The sequence below is a fragment of the Coturnix japonica genome, chromosome 34 (assembly GCF_054131305.1).
Source record: "Coturnix japonica strain WE chromosome 34, WE-NBRP24, whole genome shotgun sequence".
NCBI classification, from domain to species: Eukaryota; Metazoa; Chordata; class Aves; order Galliformes; family Phasianidae; genus Coturnix; species Coturnix japonica.
Genome location: NC_140696.1, coordinates 2,446,516 through 2,464,953, shown reverse-complemented (window position 1 = coordinate 2,464,953; position 18,438 = coordinate 2,446,516). Strand labels below are relative to the sequence as shown.

At 48.8% G+C, this 18,438-nt stretch overlaps 2 protein-coding genes across 11 annotated transcripts in view; one reads left to right on the top strand and one right to left on the bottom strand.

Annotated features, from left to right (window-relative positions):
* The window catches only part of SIK3 (SIK family kinase 3), a 66,186-nt gene extending 59,545 nt beyond the window's left edge, over positions 1 to 6,641 (bottom strand). For 4 of the 8 annotated variants that reach the window (XM_085525995.1, XM_085525997.1, XM_085525996.1 and 1 more), the window contains exon 1: positions 6,329 to 6,641. In XM_085525995.1, coding sequence (XP_085382121.1) covers positions 6,329 to 6,586 — 258 coding nt within the window. In that variant the 5' untranslated portion in view covers positions 6,587 to 6,641. The remainder of the gene's footprint in view (positions 1 to 6,328) is intronic. The other 4 variants (XM_015883891.3, XM_015883890.3, XM_015883892.3 and 1 more) reach the window with 1 other exon arrangement.
* Positions 6,642 to 9,944: 3,303 nt separating this feature from the next.
* PAFAH1B2 (platelet activating factor acetylhydrolase 1b catalytic subunit 2) lies at positions 9,945 to 18,222 on the top strand. Of its 3 annotated transcripts, none has more exons than XM_015884078.3 (6): positions 9,945 to 9,998; positions 11,262 to 11,349; positions 12,031 to 12,120; positions 13,039 to 13,155; positions 14,075 to 14,197; positions 14,848 to 18,222. In XM_015884078.3, exons 1-6 carry the CDS (start codon positions 9,976 to 9,978, stop codon positions 15,124 to 15,126), a joined length of 720 nt encoding a protein of 239 aa, XP_015739564.1. In that variant the 5' UTR covers positions 9,945 to 9,975; the 3' UTR covers positions 15,127 to 18,222. The 3 variants fall into 3 exon arrangements, with proteins under 3 accessions (XP_015739564.1, XP_015739565.1, XP_015739566.1); XM_015884079.2 differs by having other exon boundaries at positions 9,945 to 10,234; XM_015884080.3 differs by lacking the exon at positions 9,945 to 9,998 and adding an exon at positions 10,175 to 10,254.
* Positions 18,223 to 18,438: the final 216 nt, after the last annotated feature.

Genomic DNA, 18,438 nt, shown 5'->3' with positions numbered 1-18,438 from the left:
AACTCAGGTTTTCCAGGTCTCTGAAAAAGCAAAGGGACGCACAGTCCAACCACCGCTATAATTCCACACTGTGTCCCATCAGGGCCCCCATCTACTAAATGACTCAAACTACAGATGTGCTTCCTGAGTGGGAAAATACCCACAGTCAGTCCTCACTCGTCTTTTTACTGTGTGATGCGAGTCCCAGCTTGGCTGAGAAAGTCTTCATATCTGGTTCTGACTAAGCAAAGGCTTCCCCATGTAACTCAGCAGCCATGAGTTGCACATTGTCCAGGGCAGTGGGCACCCAGCACCTACACAGCAACAAACCCCACAGCCAGTGACTGAGGTTTCCTTCTCCTCCACCAGCACTGTGTTCTGTTTCTTGGATTATAAAACAGCTGAACACAAAGGAAAACTTGTTGGTTTTTTTTTTGTTGTGGTTGTTGTTTTTTATTTATTTATTAAACCATCTTACACTTTGCAAAGCAGCTCAGATGTAAAAACAACCACACTGGAAGCCAAATATCAACAAGCACCAAGGAGCTACTGAACGACAATGAAAACCCATTGCACGTGGCTGTCAATAAAGACATCACCTGAGTTACACAACAGCAGAACAAAGGCCAGTCACCTCGCAGCACAAAGCAGTCACTTTGCACAACGCGATACCTCATGACCTTCATACACTCCAACTAAATCAACATTTGCACTGATACCTCTAATTTCATACCAAACATCCAGCGACCCAAAGCTTTCGATAGGAAAGTCTGTGCTCTGGCTTCATGAGCAATACAACCAGGTTGTATCAATAACCAAAGCACAGAACTCAGCCTGCTTCCCAGTTAGCTGTGCACTATCCAAGGAGGAATGGCAGTCACTACAAACCAACTTGTAGTGGGCAAGAATGAAGCCTTTTCTCTACTTCTTCAACATTATGGCATCCCTGAACTTCATCTAGCCAACCTGCTAACATTCTCAGTACTGGATAATGAGGTTGCTGGGATAACCTGAAGCAACAGCAGTGTTTCAGTGTCATTGGGATGCCTACATCTACCAAACACTTCAAGCAGCTGCACTCCAATGATCCATGTAGGTCCCCTTCCAGCTTGGGATACTCCATGATTCTAAGACATCAGGGATGCCATAGAACACCATGGGAGAGCTGGTGGCTGTCAGTAGGACCCACCTGGGTTCGGATGCATGCAGACCAGATACCTGCTGTCCCCCAGATGCTGCTGACTCGTGAAGCCGAGCTCAGCTCATCTCCCCCCACCCCCCACACAGCCAAATGCTGCGCTATTTTTGGGTGCAGCGTGTCAGTTCCACTGGGTGTGGGAGTTTGTTTGTGTGGGTTTGTATGATTCGACTACTTTGAAACTTGGCTGAAGCCACATAATTCTCTTTTTATGGAACCCCCTTTGATGGCCATTTAACAGAGAGGGTGAGGTTTAGCCTCAACTGCAGAGACTCGGGGTCAGAATTACTAGAAAAGAGATGCATAATGACTAACAATGAATCAGCCTTCAGTGGTTTCTTCATTTAAGTGTTAATGCAGCATAATAAACCTCTGGACTAAGATCAGCAGGAAAGCTCTGTCTGCAATAAGTGAGTTAGACCCACACAGGCTCCAAAGGGACACTTGATCCCATTTAACCCTTGATGCCTACAATCAGTGCCATGCAGACAGAGGACAGCAGAGCTGCCCATGGGATGGCAGAATTCACATATATTTCTCTTCAGTCAGGGGGAATTTCAATTGCTAATTTAAGCCTCTACTACCCTGGCAACCTTGGAGCACCTTCCTAAAGCTTTACTTTCATGGTGGGGCAGGAAACTGTCTTGGCACAGTTATTCTATCAGGAGCTAGAAGGACCGCTCTTCTTGGGCTAGCATATATTCAATGGCAATTGTATGAGGCTGATGTATAACACAATGTGATCATGTAGAGAGGAGGAAGGAGCTGAGTTGCTGCTTATCTTTGAAAATATCCAGTGCCCAAGGAGTCCGGTACAGAGCAGCACACTGTGATCTCTGTATTCTCTTCTAACAGGATTCCTCCTTCAAACACAAATGAGAACATCTAATTCATCCTCCACGTCATTCACAAAACCTTTTCAAGACACGTACTAAGAAAAGACACACAAATCCATTTTTATGTCATAGCTGTTCCTCTTCCCACTCCTCTTCAGCAGCAGCCATTCTCCCCCCAAGGGCTATTTCTGTCCCTGCCCTGGGGTACCAAGCTCCATCGATGGGCATTAATCTGCTCCTGCAGCTCAGCAGCAGATCCAGAGCTTCACGACAACAAATGTTGAAGAGGAAGAGCTCCTGTGCAGAAGGTGGGAGGCTGCAGTGCTGAAGAGATAGCAAGTACATAGCCCCCTCAGCCCCCAATTAAGCTACCACTGACACAGCACAAAAGCACTAATTACCTTACCTAGCCGGGCTGCTCCCTCACCAGAGAAGGCTGAACACAGGGCAGGTTCTGTGGCTGTCTGCTCACCCTGCAGGAGCAGTGCTGCTGTTAGCTGGTACTCCGTCTGAGCTGCTGCACTGTTACACTCATCAAGAAGAATCCTGGTCTCAAATTTAACCATGCTCTCACATTAATCTCTTGGTAACCATATGTTATTTCCTACAGCAAGAAAAATGTTTTAATGAAACATGTAATGTCTCTATTTCTGCTTGTAGTTGATACAGTTAATACCTCTGTGGGGTTTCATAAATATTCTCTGTTATCCCCACTGCAGCAACTATGCTCAACCTAAGACCATTCCTGGCTCTTAGGCTTTTACTAAACCTCTCCACTAAATGAGAACTAAAACACAACTCTCTTGCAGCATACAAACGATGAGAACAAAAGGCCATGTGAGCAGTATTATAATAGATGCCGGAGGAATTAGTAATTACAGCTATTGGCTTTTCTTATGGCCAAGAGAAATAAGAAGCAGGGCAGACAATGCACCAGCAAATACCGAAAAAGCAGAGGAAAACAACTGAAAAAGGTCACCTTACGAGGCCTTTGCATGGCTCATTATGAAACAAACAGCACCAGTATCAAATAATTCCCCTCTGACACAAGAACGGACCACAGCATTGGGGCACACAGACTGCTTGGATTATCACGCTCTGAACACTGATGATCCGTGGTTATCCCGTAGTCACATGCCCTGGTGCTGCATGCCAAAGGTAAGGAAGAGCAGGAGAACAAGCAGCAGCCAAGACTTTTCCAGTGACTGGTCCGCCAGCAGCTCTGCACTCATCTCAAGGAAACAAATCCAGACAAACCAAGGCGCCTTCTAAAGGCTCCTATGTACAGCAACCAAAGCACATCAGTCGGGGCCAAACATCTTCCAGAGCCTCAAAACCATGACAGTACCCCAGCTGGATTTTAGCCTGCTTTTAAGTGTCACAGTGCCCACCTCTAAGAACTCAGTGCGACATTTTCACCATTGGCTCTCAATTCTTCTGAACACAAACCACAGAATCAAAGCCAGCTCTTCCAGAAGGGATCGTCCTCCCTTGGTTAAAGCAGAGACATCTCCTACCTCCAAAAAAGGCTCAGCTCCTTAAAAGGATAGAAAAACAAAACTCAGCTCAGAGGAACTAAAAAATAAGTGGACAGTGAGCTTGCAAGAAGGTAAGGCTGGACAGCAAGAAGGTGGCTGGACTTGGGAGGTTGCCACATTCTTTCAGGCTTGTGAACTCTGATGTCCATTGCATTCCAGCCACACACAGTGCCCAGAACAAGAGATGCAGCATGAGACCCACAGGTGCTCAACTAATCACAGTCAGAGGAACCAGCCCCAGTTCCTTAATAGGACTCTTACAGAGTATAGGACTCTAAGTCTGCACAACCAGGGACTGAGTATAAATTGCTGGCTTGGTTAACACATAAATTGTCGACTGTTCCTTTCTATTTCATTAGTTCCAGCAAATACAATTATGAATACAGGCTTCCTGCCCTTTAGGATGATTAACATTCCCTTTCGTTACTGTCCCCAGCACTGTTGACCCACATTCAACTTGTGAAATCCAGTTATATGTAAACTGCAATGTTCTGTGTCAGCAAGATGTGCCAGACCATCAGAGCCAGGAGCACACAGCATAAGTCTGGAAATAAATGCAGTCCTTTAAGTACAAAACAGCCAAGAAAATCTAATCCTTTAACACAAGAATGGGCACCAAACCATCCTTTTTTAGGTAAAAGGGGACACAAGCCAGGAATGCCCACGCTGTTATCTTCATGTCACATCAAAGTCCGCTTGACTTGGCAAACATCCATAGGAAAGGAAAACAGATTCCCAATCCTTATCAATAGTCAGGCTACCTTTTACATTCGTGAGCAGCAATGAACATAAGCCTTCCAAGCTATTAATTTCCCCTTCATAGTCACATAAAAAGACAGGGCACACTACCTTTCAAATGAGGATAGACATTCACACTGGATTTCCCTTTGAAACAGAAGAGCATGGTTCCCAAGCAGCAGCCATGATGAGCAAACCAGCTTTTCTCTAAGAGAACATGACACAGGGTCAAGTTTGTGCAGGGATTTGATGGCTATATTTGAACGCTGCTTGATTCTTCTATGCAACTACTACTGGAAGAAACCATCTCTGGAAGGGGTTGCCAGCACACTCAACTATTGTACTACATTTACGTAGTGTGTTCAAAGGATTCTTTCAGATCACAAATGGAACCATTTGACCAAGTCTTTACTTTCTCTTCAGTCATTCCATTAAGCCAAACTATTTCAAGTACTACAGGGATACTACCGGGCTGTTTTCTATTCCCACTGCATATTTCCCATACACATTTGCCCTTTTCAGGGTATTTTACATCAGCACCTCCCATCTAACCTCAAGAATCCCAGAGCTTGAAGCAAATAACTCTCCCCTCCTTCCTCACTCCTCTCCTGGAGTCAGCAATGACAGCGCCTGCAGAGAAGGAGAAGTACTGAAATAACAGCACTGGGGATTTGCAGGCAAAAAAGAGCCCATTTGCTTGGCAGGGTGGGATTTTAAAGGAAACCCGACCTCAGAGTTAAGAAAGCTTCCAGGTCAAGTTTCAGCTCCTGGCTGTTCAACCTCAGCCTTCCCAGCCCTGCCACTCACCCAGCCAACAGATCCCAGCTGTTCTCAATGCAGGTATTTCCCTCAACATGACTGTGTTCATCTCCTCCACTCAGCTGAAGGCAATTTCAAGGCACACACTCCAGCAGCCAGGTGATAGCAGCAACTACACCTACATCCCACCCTGCCAACAGCTGTGCTGCTTCCTAAAGCAAACAAACCATCTTCCCTAGCTGCAAAGCTGCAAGCACCAGTAAGCTGCTGTTTAGCAAAGCTCCTTCACAAATGGCCATTCCACTTTTATATCTTGTTCAATAAATAAAGCATCAAAGTTAACTTCAGCCCCTGTCCATTTAGAACACGGCTTCCTAATCTAAGGTTGTGTGTATTTTGCCATCCTTCAGAAGGAAAAATAAAGGGGCAAACTGAATGCAAGACAGGCTCTGCTTCAGTACTTGCAAACTAATATCACTCAAGAGAAGCCTTGACTCAACAAGGAGGGCTGCATCCATTAATGTACCTTGTAGCCAAAGGACTGATCTCTTTAAGAAGAGAAGCCTTCTGCGTTTGAAGCATCCAAGCTGCTGCCTCCACTGCTTCTAGCAGGAAAATTCAGCTTCGTGATGGAAAAAATAAAGCGACTGAGCTCTGTGCAAGGGCAACAGTAGCTGAGCTGCAGGTTAAATTGTAGCATCTAGAATTTGAAACTGACATTAACTTATGTGATATATACAAATGTATCACAGTTCTGTAAAGAAAGGTCGAGCAGATGTTTAGCAATACATCTAAACAGCCCCTGCAATGAATTTCATGCAGTTACCTCGGAAAAAGACGGACAGATCACCACAGAAACAACTTCACGTTGAAATAGTCCCATAAATCACACCGTAACTCCCCAAAATCAGACGGCAACTCAAACATGACAGCCACAGCCTCCACATACAGCACTTCAAGTCGCTAACACAGCAGCTAATAGCAGGACAGCAGAGTGACCTGCCCGCTCCTCACCACCTCCCATAGAGCTCCCTTAGAAACCAATGGGGGGATAAAGAACGCTTCGGCATCGCTGCCAGCAGCACCGAGCTGCCCCCAGCCCTACAAACCATCAACCCAACGGAGGCAGCGCGGCCATATGACAGCACCGACAGCACCGACAGCACCGCCGGGCCCGGCTGCGGCCCGCACCCACGGGGACGGCTCCGGCCCAGCTCCGGCCGCTCTCCCCGGCTCAAGGCCGCTGTTCCCGGCCCATCTCCGAGCTCCCACAGCGGCACCTCGATACGGCTCAGGCCGACATGAGGAGTCGGCTCGTCAAACAGCCGGAGCGGGCCCCTCACCTTGGCCCGGGTCACCAGGTGCGTGGCCAGCTTGACGACGGCGAAGTTGCCTTTACCGATGGTTCGTTCGATCTCGTAATAACCGATGCGAGCCGGTCCCGGGGGTCTGGGGGGCGGCGGGGCCGGGGGCAGCCGTGGAGCCGGAGGGGGCCCCCCCACTCCGCTCGCCGCCGCCGCTGCAGCCGCCGCCGCCATCTTGTAGCGAGGAGCAAACCCCCCCCCTCGGGGCTGCGGCACCGCGTGAGCTCATCCGCGGGGGGGGGGGGGGCGGGCGCCATGGCAACCCCGAGGGGCGGGCGGAGTGACGTCAGCGCGGCCGTGACGCACTCATACGTCACCGCGCGTCGAGACGCCGGATTGGCTGGGGGGCGTGGCTTAGGAGCACACACACGGCGCGGTGGGGAGGGCGCCCCCGCGTGGTGAGGAGGTGGAGAGCAGGAGGTTGAGGGTTCGAATCCCGGCGCTGCTCGGCGGCAGGTGGCCGGCCCCTATTCAAGCTTCATTTTAGCCTTGCATTAAAATGAAGGGAACTTACTCCCAGGAGGGGAGTAAAGTATTGGAAAGGGCTGAAAAAACACGGGGAAATGGTTTTAAGTGAAAAGAGGGAAGATTTAGGTTGGATGTCAGGGGGAAGTTCTTCACTAGGAGAGTGGTTAGGGCCTGGGACAGGCTGCACAGGGAGGTTGTGGATGCCCCGTCCTTGGAGGTGTTCAAGGCCAGGTTGGACGGGGCCATGGGCAACCTGATCTATGGGGTCTCTATGGGGGTCTATGGGGTCTATGGGGATCTATGGGGTCTCTATGGGGGTCTATGGGGTCTCTGTGGGGATCTATGGGGTCTCTATGAGGATCTATGGGGTCTCTATGGGGATCTATGGGGTCTATGGGGTCTCTATGGGTCTCCATGAGGGTCTATGGGGTCTCTATGGGTCTCCATGAGGGTCTATGGGGTCTATGGGGTCTCTGTGGGTATCTATGGGGGTCTATGGGGGATCTATGGGGTCTATGGGGTCTCTATGGGGGTCTATGGGGTCTCTATGGGGGTCTATGGGGTCTCTGTGGGGATCTATGGGGTCTCTATGGGGATCTATGGGGTCTCTATGGGGATCTATGGGGTGTCTATGGGGTCTATGGGGTCTCTATGGGAATCTATGGGGTCTATGGGGTCTCTATGGGCATCTATGGGGTCTCCTGGGCAACCTGATCTAGTAAAGGTGTATGTTTGGTGGCCCTGCTGGGCAGGGGGTTGGAACTACATGATCCTTGAGGTCCCTTCTAACCCGGGTCATTCTGTGATTCTGTGATTAAAATGGTCTTTCTTTGCAGTCACATATCAGTGCTTTGTGATACTGCTTTTAGCCTGGCAGAAAGTTCTCATCCTGCCTTAAAGCCTCTTTTAATAGCAAACAGCCAACCTTTTCATTTCCAACTTTAGGCCTGGCTGCTCTGAGCAAAGCACACAGCCCCTTACAGGGCACTAATAGGGTCTGCAGACACCTTCCTCATCTCATGGCATTGCTGCTGTGTGCTGGGGAAATGGCTGCAGGGTTACATGAAGCAGGCAGGGGCACGGAGCTGGCAGCACGCTGGGATCAACACCCCAATGTGAGATTATGGCAGCAAAGCCAGCAGCAATCCTCATCAGAGCAATAGCAGGGTGAGAGAAGAATATGGGATCTATGGGGTGGGTATGAGGGGCTATGGGGTGGATATGAGGGGCTGTGGGGTGGATATGAGGGGCTGTGAGGTGGATATGAAGGGCTGTGAGGGGGATATGAGGGGCTGTGGGGTGGATATGAGGGGCTGTGGGGTGGATATGAGGGGCTGTGCGGTGGATATGAGGGGCTGTGCGGTGGATATGAGGGGCTGGGAGGTGGATATGAGGGGCTGTGGAACGGATATGAGGGGCTGTGAGGTGGATATGAGGGGCTGTGGGGTGGATATGAGGAGCCATGGGGTGGATATGAGGGGCTGTGGGGTGGATATGAGGGGCTGCGAGGTGGATATGAGGGGCTGTGGGGTAGATATGAGGGGCTGTGTGGTGGATATGAGGGGCTGTGTGGTGGATATGAGGGGCTGTGGGGTGGATATGGGGGTCTGGGCAGGAGGAGCAGGCAATGCACAACAGTATTCCAGAGATTAAATCTGCAAAAAGCCTGAATGAGGAGCTACAAAACCCCTGCTCTTCTTCTGCTTGATGCCAATGGCTCGCAGGCGCTGCACTTGATCATTGCTGCCTTTCTGCGCCCCTCCATTTCCACCCGCAGGGATCTTCCCAGAGGTTTGTTGTTGAGGTTGCCTTGGGAATCGGCTGCATTCGCCTCCAGTGGTCCGGCTGTTGCTAAGAGCAACATTTCAGCTGCATCTGCCCATGAAAGAAGACAGGTGTGCTGGTTATGTGCTTTCAAAAGCCGTGATAGAGCAAAAGGCTGCTTTCCTTTAATAATCGTTAATCTTTGCCCTGCTGGCACTGAGCACGTGGGATGGTTACAGCCACCAGCAAGCAGTTGGAGTGCAGGGAGCCTGAACTATTGCATTTACTCTATGCTTTAACCAGGCTGCCTCCTTGCCACTGGGCCTGCCTTGTGCTGCCATGTTCCTGCTTCAGGAGGAAGCAGAGAGAGAAACCAAACTGGGGGGCAGACTGAGAGTGGGGTGTCTATGGGGCTCTATGGGGTTCTATGGGGCGCTATGGGGTCCCTATGGGGCACTATGGGATGTCTATGGGGCTCTATGGGGTCTGTATGGGGTTCAGTGGGTCTCTATGGGGCTCTATGGGGTGTCTACGGGGCACTATGGGGTGATATGGGGTGTCTATGGGGTTCTATTGGGCTCTATCGGGCGGATATAGGTCCTTATGTGGTGTCTATGGGGCACTATGTGGTGCAATGGGGTGCTGTGGGGCACAATGGAGTGTCTATGAGGCTCCATGGGCTGCTATGGCGCACTATGGAGTAGTGATGGGGTGCTATGGGGTCTCTTAGGGCCCCTATGGGGCACTATGTGTCACTATGTGGTGCCTATGGAATGTCTATGGGGCTCTAAGGTGTATTTTTGTGTTCCTATGGGGTTGCTATGGGTCTCTATGGGGCACTATGGGGTCTCAATGGGGCGCTATGGGGCTCGATGCGGAAGAATGGGGTCTCTATGGGGCGCTATGGGGTCTGTATGAGGTTCAGTGGGTCTCTATGGGGTGTCTATGGGGCACTATGGGGTGTCTATGGGGCACTATGGGGTTCTATACGGCGCTGTGGGGCACAATGGAGTGTCTATGAGGCTCTGGTAGCGCAGTGCTTAAGGACGCCACTTTGCAACACTGTAGGCTCGGGTTCGAATCCCGACTGAGTGACGCAGCTGACGTCACCGCTTGGAGAATGACGTCATAGTGACGTCACACCGATGCAGCGCCCCCTATGGGCCGAGCGCAGAGCGGCTCAGGGCGGGACTTCCGTCAGCGCGGCCGGAAGCGTAACGGGAGGGCGAGTGTTGATTGGGCGGGTTGTAGCGACGGAAGCGGAAGTACCGTTGGCGCAGGCGCGGAGAGAGCCCGGGCTGAGGGAGGGAGGCGCCCGGCCGAGCGGAGCCATGGAGCTGAGGGGGGAACTGCCGTGAGTGAGCGGGCACCGGGAACGATGCAGGGCCGCAGGGCTGTGGGACCGCAGGGATATGGGGATATAGGGGTATAGGGATATAGGGGTATAGGGCTGTAGGGCTTTCAGCCCCTCCCGGCCCGTTGGAGCCGTTGGCTGCGGGCGCTGCTGAGGCGTTGGCCGCGGGGCGGGGCGGGATCCGGCCCTTAGTGCTGCCAAGGGGAGGAGTGAGGCCTAAACGGCGTGACCGCGGGGTACGGGCCTGTTAACGGGGGTATGGCCCTATTAATGGGGGTACGGGCCTGTTAATGGGGGTACGGGCCTGTTAACGGGGGTATGGCCCTATTAATGGGGGTACGGGCCTGTTAATGGGGGTATGGCCCTATTAATGGGGGTACGGGCCTGTTAACGGGGGTATGGCCCTATTAACGGGGGTATGGCCCTATTAACGGGGGTATGGCCCTATTAATGGGGGTACGGGCCTGTTAATGGGGGTACGGGCCTGTTAATGGGGGTACGGGCCTGTTAATGGGGGTATGGCCCTATTAATGGGGGTACGGGCCTGTTAACGGGGGTACGGCCCTATTAATGAGGGTACGGGCCTGTTAATGGGGGTACGGGCCTGTTAATGGGGGTACGGGCCTGTTATACCGGGGTACGGCCCTGTTATACCGTGGTATGGCCCTGTTAATGAGGGTACGGCCCTGTTATACCGTGTTACAGCCCTGTTATACCGTGGTACGACCCTGTTATACCGGGGTAAGGCCCTGTTATACCGTGGTACGGCCCTGGGCCGGGTTTGCCCTCCTGCAGCCCCAATGGCCGCTGTCCTTCCTACACGAGATCCCTCGGGATCACCCCGTGTGCGATGCGCAGCCTCCTGCAGCTTCATAATCCACCTGCACCGTGCGGCTCAGTAGCCGTAAGCTGGCTATCGTTGTACTAATAGGGGCTAATCCTCGGATTAGCAGCATTTATTCTAGTTAAGGATTTGCCCAGCTGAGGTGTGCTTCTGCAGAGCGCTCTCTGAACACTCTCTTTGTCTTTTTCAACACGTTGTTTTCACGTGTCTATAGCTGCCTTCAGCAGGGTCTGCCTGGCAGTTCTGCACAGAGTCAAATGGATTCTGTTGTCACCCTGCTTCAGAATGGTCATGAATTGTTCATTGTGAATGTCAGGAAGCGCAGTAGTTTTCTGCCAGCCCCTGTTTTTTTTTCCCTTTTTCCCCTGTTGCTTGGGTTAGCTGCTGAAATCAACCTGTCTGAAATGTTCTCTCCGCAGGAATAGAATGAGCCATGGAGACTTGAACCCTGCAGCAGTCCCACATGCCGCTGAGGATATTCAGGGTGATGACAGATGGATGTCGCAGGTGAGAGAGCCGTCATGGGGGATTGGAGCCTCTTTCCTGAGGGGCTGGGGGCTGTGGGGTCTGTCTGACCACACTCTTGATCTGAGGTTGTAATAGCTCTGCTGCCCAACAGCTGGCAGCATTCTGATGCTCGTCTTACTTGGGATGATGAAAGAAGGCCAAAAGCAGCATGACCTGGAAACTACACTGTGGTATAACTTCAGGAAATTAACTGAGAGAAATTGCCAACCCATTTGTTAAACAAAGTGCAAAACTGTGCTTTCTGATGTGTTCCTTTGTAAGGGAGTGACAAAGCTGAAAAGCAGAACTGAAGTGTCCAGCCTCCCAATTTCTTTCTGCGACACTTCATCCTATGGAGTGAAATAGCCAGAGGATACTTGCTGCACTGACTAACTGTTCATTTCTCTGTTATTTAATTGTTGGATTTAGTGGGTGTGTGACAGGCTTATGGGTTGCATGGAGTAGACAAAATATTGCTCTTCTCAGAATAGAGGCCACATCCCCTGTTAGAGTTTGTGTAGTGAAGGGGAGTGTCCAGTAGTGTGTGGGTTAATAGGGAGAAGCACATAGGAGGGAGCAGGGGGAACTGGTTGGGCAACTGTCCCTTTCTGTCCTGCAACAGAGATACTGATGAGGAGTGATCAGCCTGAGCTTAAGCTTATGCTGCTTTCTTTTAAACAGCACAATAGATTTGTCTTGGACTGCAAAGACAAGGAACCTGATGTGCTCTTCGTGGGTGATTCCATGGTGCAGTTGCTACAGCAATATGAGGTACTGTTTGAAACAAAAAAACAAAGAAAAGAAAGGGAAAAAAAAAGCAATTGTGGGGTTATGTGAATTAGAATTTCTAATCTATTCGTGTACAATTAGTCACTGTCCAAACTACTTTTGTTCCACTCTGATTTTACTGCTGTTTATTCCAGCATAATTCCTTAGTTGCCCAGTGCCCGTTCAAAGTCTCTCTGATTTATCTCTGTAAGCCATTTGTGGTCGTTCTCTGAAGCAATTAATAACTGCTTCCGCTTTGACGTGCATACACAACCCTTCACTGGTTCCTTGATTCCAAACTCGAGAGCATGCCAGTGAAATCTTTGTAGGTGTGTCTTTCTTGGCCAGAACACATTTAACCCTTGTTGTACTATGTGCACTGACATACCTGCTTTTCTGTTTACAAAGTGTTAAAGACCTTCTCAGAAGTGAAGTTTACATTAAGGACTAGCTGGGTTGTATTCCTTTGCTTAATCTGTGAAACCACTGGAGCAATACTAAGAGTTTTGCTGCCCTACAATGGTGCTGAGTGACATTGTTCTGTATGAGCTGCTTCCCAGTGTAGTTCACTTCTTGTAGTTTGGTTTCCTGGCAATGTGGATATCTTCTTTAGAAGCCCTGTAATTAGTTGAGCTAAGGACACTGTGAACTCCCTTCTGTATCTGATGCCATAATAGCCATTCAAGAGAGCTTCCCCTCCCTCTGTGCCAAGACTGAGTGCATGAATGACAGCAATTCTGTCTCTTATGGCCCACAGAGTAAGGCCTCATCCCGTGTTTAAATGCCACTTCTGGAAGTGAGTTTTCAGAGGGTTTCTCACTTCTGATTCCAGTGTTACTGAAGACATTGTGTGTCTGTGTAGTATCCTTCTTTCATGATCAGGATGCTCCTCTCAAAGAGGAAACTGACCTCTGATTGCAGATATGGCGAGAGCTCTTCTCACCACTTCATGCATTGAATTTTGGGATTGGTGGAGACACCACTGGACACGTTCTGTGGAGACTGAAGAATGGTGAACTGGAGAACATTAAACCGAAGGTATAAACAGACAAACAAACAAGACAGCCTTGTGCTGACGTATGAGAGATATCAGGTCCTCAAATGGTGTAAAACTGAGTGAGCCATTAACTCTTAGAGAGCTTTTGTTGAAAAGCTGTTGCCACTAAGTATGCACAAGGCACTGAAATGTATAAGGCTAAGCTAGAAGTGCTTGGGAATGGAGCCATGATCTTCATACGTGTGGCTTTCACTGCTAATGTGCATCAGAGGAAGTCATCAAAAGAGAAATGGCCTTATAGGCTGATCAATATTTGTTCCATCATTTGTTGTAGTTTGGAGTTGCAGTGACTCAGACCTGAGATATGTTCTCAGATAGAGATGGTGAAATATTTGATACAAAGTGAGCAAAGGTGTGCAGTGAAGAACTGCTTCCTACTTTACACCAAGAGCTGCAGCCTTGTGGTCAACTTCTTTACTGAAAGCAATGAGTGGTCCACCATGGTACTGCAGTAGGAAGGCATTGTTACTCATATTTCAGTCTGTTTCTTAGCAGCTATGTAAAGAAGTGGAGTTGCATGGTTGTCCCTGTCCTGCAGGGGCCTCACGCTGTGCTGTATAAATGCTCTCTTCTTGAGCAAAGCAGGCTCCTGCAGTGTGTTGACTGAGAAGCTCTGTGAAAAGGGGTGGGCTCACACATCCCATAGGCTGTCCAGAAAACCTTCAGAAGTCCTTGTTCTTCATCCATACTGGATGTCAGATCTGAAGCTTGTAAGATACTGTTCAAAAGTCAGCATTACTGGCAGCTGAAAACCTCCTCCATTTATGGTTTATCCTTTAGCAAGCCTGGCTCTCGGTTGAGCTTGATGACTGTAGATGATGTTTATGCCGTGCTTTCAGGGTCAGCAAGACTTATTACAGCTTGTTCTGAAAAAGTTGCAAACATTTCTTCTCCTCATAGGTCATTGTTGTTTGGGTTGGAACAAATAATTACGAAAACACAGCAGAAGAAGTAGCAGGCGGGATTGAGGCTATCGTGCGCCTGATAAATACCCAGCAGCCACAGGCCAAAGTTATTGTACTGGTATGTTTACTGGAGAGCTACAAAACAAAGCCCTCTAAGGAAGCTGTGTGTTCTCTGTACTGTGTTTCTGTGGTACTGGGAGTTGTGGTTGTGATGGGGGAGGGCAGTTGTTTCATTTGGCTTCTGCTTTGTGTGTGCCTCCCTGGCTTCACCTGGCTTTGCAAAATTGATCCTTTTAGCCCCTCCAGAGACAGATGTGATCACCCTCGTTAGCAGCATTGCTATCCCATGTAGAGGCTTTGATGATGTTCTGTAAGGTGCCAAGATTGGAGCTGGGATTTGGAAGTCTTGGTTTGCTTCCTCATTTTAACAAGTCAGCTGGTGTCTGTCTTTTAGAGGAGATGAGCCAAAGGCATTCAGCACACCACTGAAACCTTATAAAAAGAATACAGACTGATAGATTTAAAAAAAAAAACAACTTAAATAAATGAATAAATAAAGCAAATTCCATGCCAGATGTGCTTCTAGCTCATCCGGCTCCTTCAGTCACGTTTGAAGTTAGATCTGAACGGGCAAAATCTGATTCAGTGAATGAGATCCTTTTATAGTAGACATCTTCAATCTTGAAAGGGTGCCTGAAATGAAAGGGAAATTGTTATTACCCCATCAAAGTTGAATGAAAGCTCTTCATTACCTCCTTCTTGTGTCAGGGCCTGCTACCTCGTGGAGAGAAGCCAAACCCTCTGCGGCAGAAGAATGCCAAGGTGAACCATCTGCTAAAAGCCTCACTCCCCAAACTACCCAATGTCCAGCTCCTGGATGTAGATGCCGGCTTCGTGCACTCAGATGGCACCATCTCATACCACGATATGTTTGATTTCCTGCACCTGACAGGAGGGGCCTATGCAAAGATCTGTAAACCCCTCCATGAACTGATTATGCAGCTGCTGGAGGAGACCCCAGAGGAGAAACGAGCTGCCCTGGCCTGATTAGCTGATGTCAGTGTTAACATCATCCAACCCATCAGATCAATTCTGTCACTGGCACTACAGAATCCTTCTTTCTTAAAGCACTTTCCATTGTAGAATGTTACGGATGTTCATATCTAGTGTTTTGAGGGGGAAGGCTGATGTTTAACTGGTCTTGTACAGATGAGGGCCGGCTTGGTTGGTTTTATTGCAGGAGGAAATTAGCTGAGGAAGAGTTTTACTTTTAAACCATTCCCCTCATTTAAAATGAGAACAGGACTGTCACTCTGTGCCCCTCTCACCTATTGTTTCTCTGTGGTTGTCCTAGAACCTTTTTAGCCTGTCTCTGACAGCCCCATACACAGCTCCTGGCCCACCCTTCCTGGCTGTAGGGGTTGTGCTCTGTGTATTAGCCTGTGAACAAGCATTGCCTTTCACTTGCTAATAACAGAACAGATGCATTATCTCCGAGCTCAGTCCCACCTTTTAAAGGTTTCTGGTTGCTTTTTTCTTTTTCTGGGGTTTTAAGTGACACCTGTTGCTTCTCACTCCGTATTTCTGAAGCAGCATGAAACTGGAATTCAGAAATCTAAGGGAACAAAGCGTTAACTGAATTTCTGTAATGCTCCCAGGTGCTTGTTCTTGTGCTCATCTCACCATGCCTAGGAACCAGGGCACTCTTCATTCCAGGTAGCTTTCCCTGTGGGCAGTCCCATCGGGTGCTCCTGATGGCTGTCCTGTTCTCTGCACCTGTCTGTGTACGGCATTGCTGGCTTTTTAACAGTCATTCAGTTTAGGGTTTTAATGACCCTGTTAGTATCACACAAGGCAGTCACTTGCTCACTACTATGGAACTGACATTTCATTCCTTTGGGATGCCTGTGCTCCAGGGCTCTTTTCAGTACTGTTCATTGTTCTTTTTTTCTTTACTTTTTTGTATGACTGTTACACCCTTTTTTCCTAAAGAAATCCCACATGAGTAGCCCCTCGTTGGTTTTTTTCAAGGCATAAAACAGCCTGAAGCTTTACAGATTCAAAGGTGTATATTTCTTTATTGCTTCTGTTTTACTTGTATAAACATTTTATTCAAGCAACTGCAGCCTCTTACAGTAAGAAGTGGAGGTGTGGCCTTTTGCTGCTCACCTCCAGCCAAGGAAGCCAGTGCAGCAGTGCTGTCTTACAGGGGATGCAAGTAGGTGGGATTTCTGTTTTGGTTTTGTTTTTTATGAGCTGGTTGTAGCCTACTAACGGTAACATGAAAATAGCCTTTCATCTACCATGAAAGCTTCTCTTCATTCAGAAAGAAAAACCATTTTTGGACCCTAAATACAGAGCTCTAGGGGAATAGATAAAATACACTTGCAAATAAAAGAATTTTAAATGAAGTCTGTTCTTCCTTGGCTTACCTACCAGAGCTGGAGCTTACAGCACTGTGCAAACACTGCAGTGGTAGCACAGATCTCTGCACTTCTTTCGGTGTATGAGGAATCTGCAGCCACACGTGCTCATCTCGGCAGGTAAATTGGAGAGGAACCGATAGCTTTTTAGCAGGCACTTCATACTCTGTTCTTAAGGAGGGGTGTTTAGGTGTCCAGGTTGCTTGCTGTGCCCTTCTGCAATGAAAGTACGTAGGTACTGTATATAGTCTGTTTGCCCTTTTTTATAATAAAGGGTGCTGGTGTTTAATGCAGTCTATAATCTAGCATTGAGGAATACTTTTACGTCCCCACTACATTCCCCTGTTCCTGTAGAGTTGATCATAGCAGGATTTCTGCCTGGATTGCATGCATAGTTTGTGTTTTGTTTCCAGTATATGTGATCTACACACAGATGAAGGAAGGATGAAGCTTTCCACTTCCCAGAGACACATACCAGAGTGTGTAGTAGAGAAGGGATGGTTGTCTTACCCCACAAAGCAGGCTAAGCATGGTGCTGCTCCACAGGCCTGTGTGCTCTGCAGCCCTGCTGCCTTGTACAGGGGGCTTTAAGCTGGTATGATTCACACTTCTGGTTTGATGCTCGCTGGAGAAGTTGGTATAAGAAAGTGTAAAATGTTAAAATATAAACAGCAATGGAGGATTCTTGGGGAAAAGGTTTATTAATCCCTCTCCCCCTCCTTAGGGAGTGGGGTTAAAACACATTCTGCTCCCTGTGAGCTCTTCAGCTTTTATGCCAAGGCAGCGTGGTAGCTGAACCTATGCATCCCTGCTTGGCTCCCTGCTGTCACAGCATTGAAGAGACGCTGGTTGGGAATGTGTTCTCCAATAAAAAAGCTGTAACTTCTTACCTAAGCACGCTTATAACTGGGGCTGTGGCCTGCCCTGAGTCAGCTGCTCTTGGTGGGGCAATGCAGTGTGAGAGAGGTTTAGCAGGTTCATGACTGCAGTGTGACTGAGGATGGCTCTGCTGGCTCTGTGCTTAAGCTTGGTGTGCTAAGGTGCCACGTTCTGTGCTTGCTTCAGTGTTCACAACCCTCTGCTACCTTAATCGTTGCTGGTATGACTGATGGACTAAGAAAGGAAGGGCAGCTTTGTGTCTGAGACTTCAGCTCTGTTTGTAATAAACTGTCCTGCTTCAAATGGAGGGGTTTTTGTGTGAGGGCAGGGAGGGATCGTTCCCCTTCACTGAGCAGACACCAAAACTGAGTGCTTCCCTATGAGAAGTGCAGGAAAGCTTCAGGGTGACCCATGTCCCCTGGGATCGGGGCTGTGAACTGTGTCATTGTTAATGGTCGGCTGTGAAAGAACTGGCCCTCTCGAGGCCTTTTCCTTCTGTAAACAACCTCGCTGTGTTACTCAGTTCTGTGCTGAAGCCCTGCTGTCCTGTCTGTGCTGTGAGCGTCGCCGAGCTTCGTATTTATTGCAGCAAAGAAGAAAAGCTGTGAAAGGACAGCAGGAGTCTCATAACTTATCAGTGGGAGGAGGAGGGGGAAGGAGGCAGAGCACTCCATGCATGTGATGGGGACCTGCCTGTGTATGTGAATCACCCATCACTGCTCGACTTGAACCTTCCCAGGAAGAAATTGTGATTCTGCTTTGGCAAAAAAAGAAGCATCAGCTGGTAGAACTCACTCTGTTTAATGCATATAGAGATATAAATGTCAATGTTTCACCCCAACGTGTTGCTGTTTGTGTGTGTGTGTGTGTGTCTTCTGTCCCCCCTGTGTTGGTTGCTTGTTTTATTCCTGCTGTGGGAAGTGCTGCTGTGGGAAGCACTCAGGGTGGGGAGAGCAGGGAGCTTCCAAACCGAATTCACAGCGTTCCCTTCCTGGGTGTTTAAAATCAGACTCATCTGGATCCTCACTGCTCGTTTATCTGTCCTTATTTCCAGCCT

What these genes read in the sequence shown, in the direction of transcription:
- PAFAH1B2 (XM_015884078.3), top strand. Translation starts at nt 9,976, where the DNA reads ATGGAGCTGAGGGGGGAACTGCC. An exon ending in GAGCTGAGGGGGGAACTGCC is followed by an intron (nt 9,999 to 11,261) that starts GTGAGTGAGCGG and finishes TTCTCTCCGCAG; the next exon opens with GAATAGAATGAGCCATGGAG. An exon ending in AGTTGCTACAGCAATATGAG is followed by an intron (nt 12,121 to 13,038) that starts GTACTGTTTGAA and finishes CTCTGATTGCAG; the next exon opens with ATATGGCGAGAGCTCTTCTC.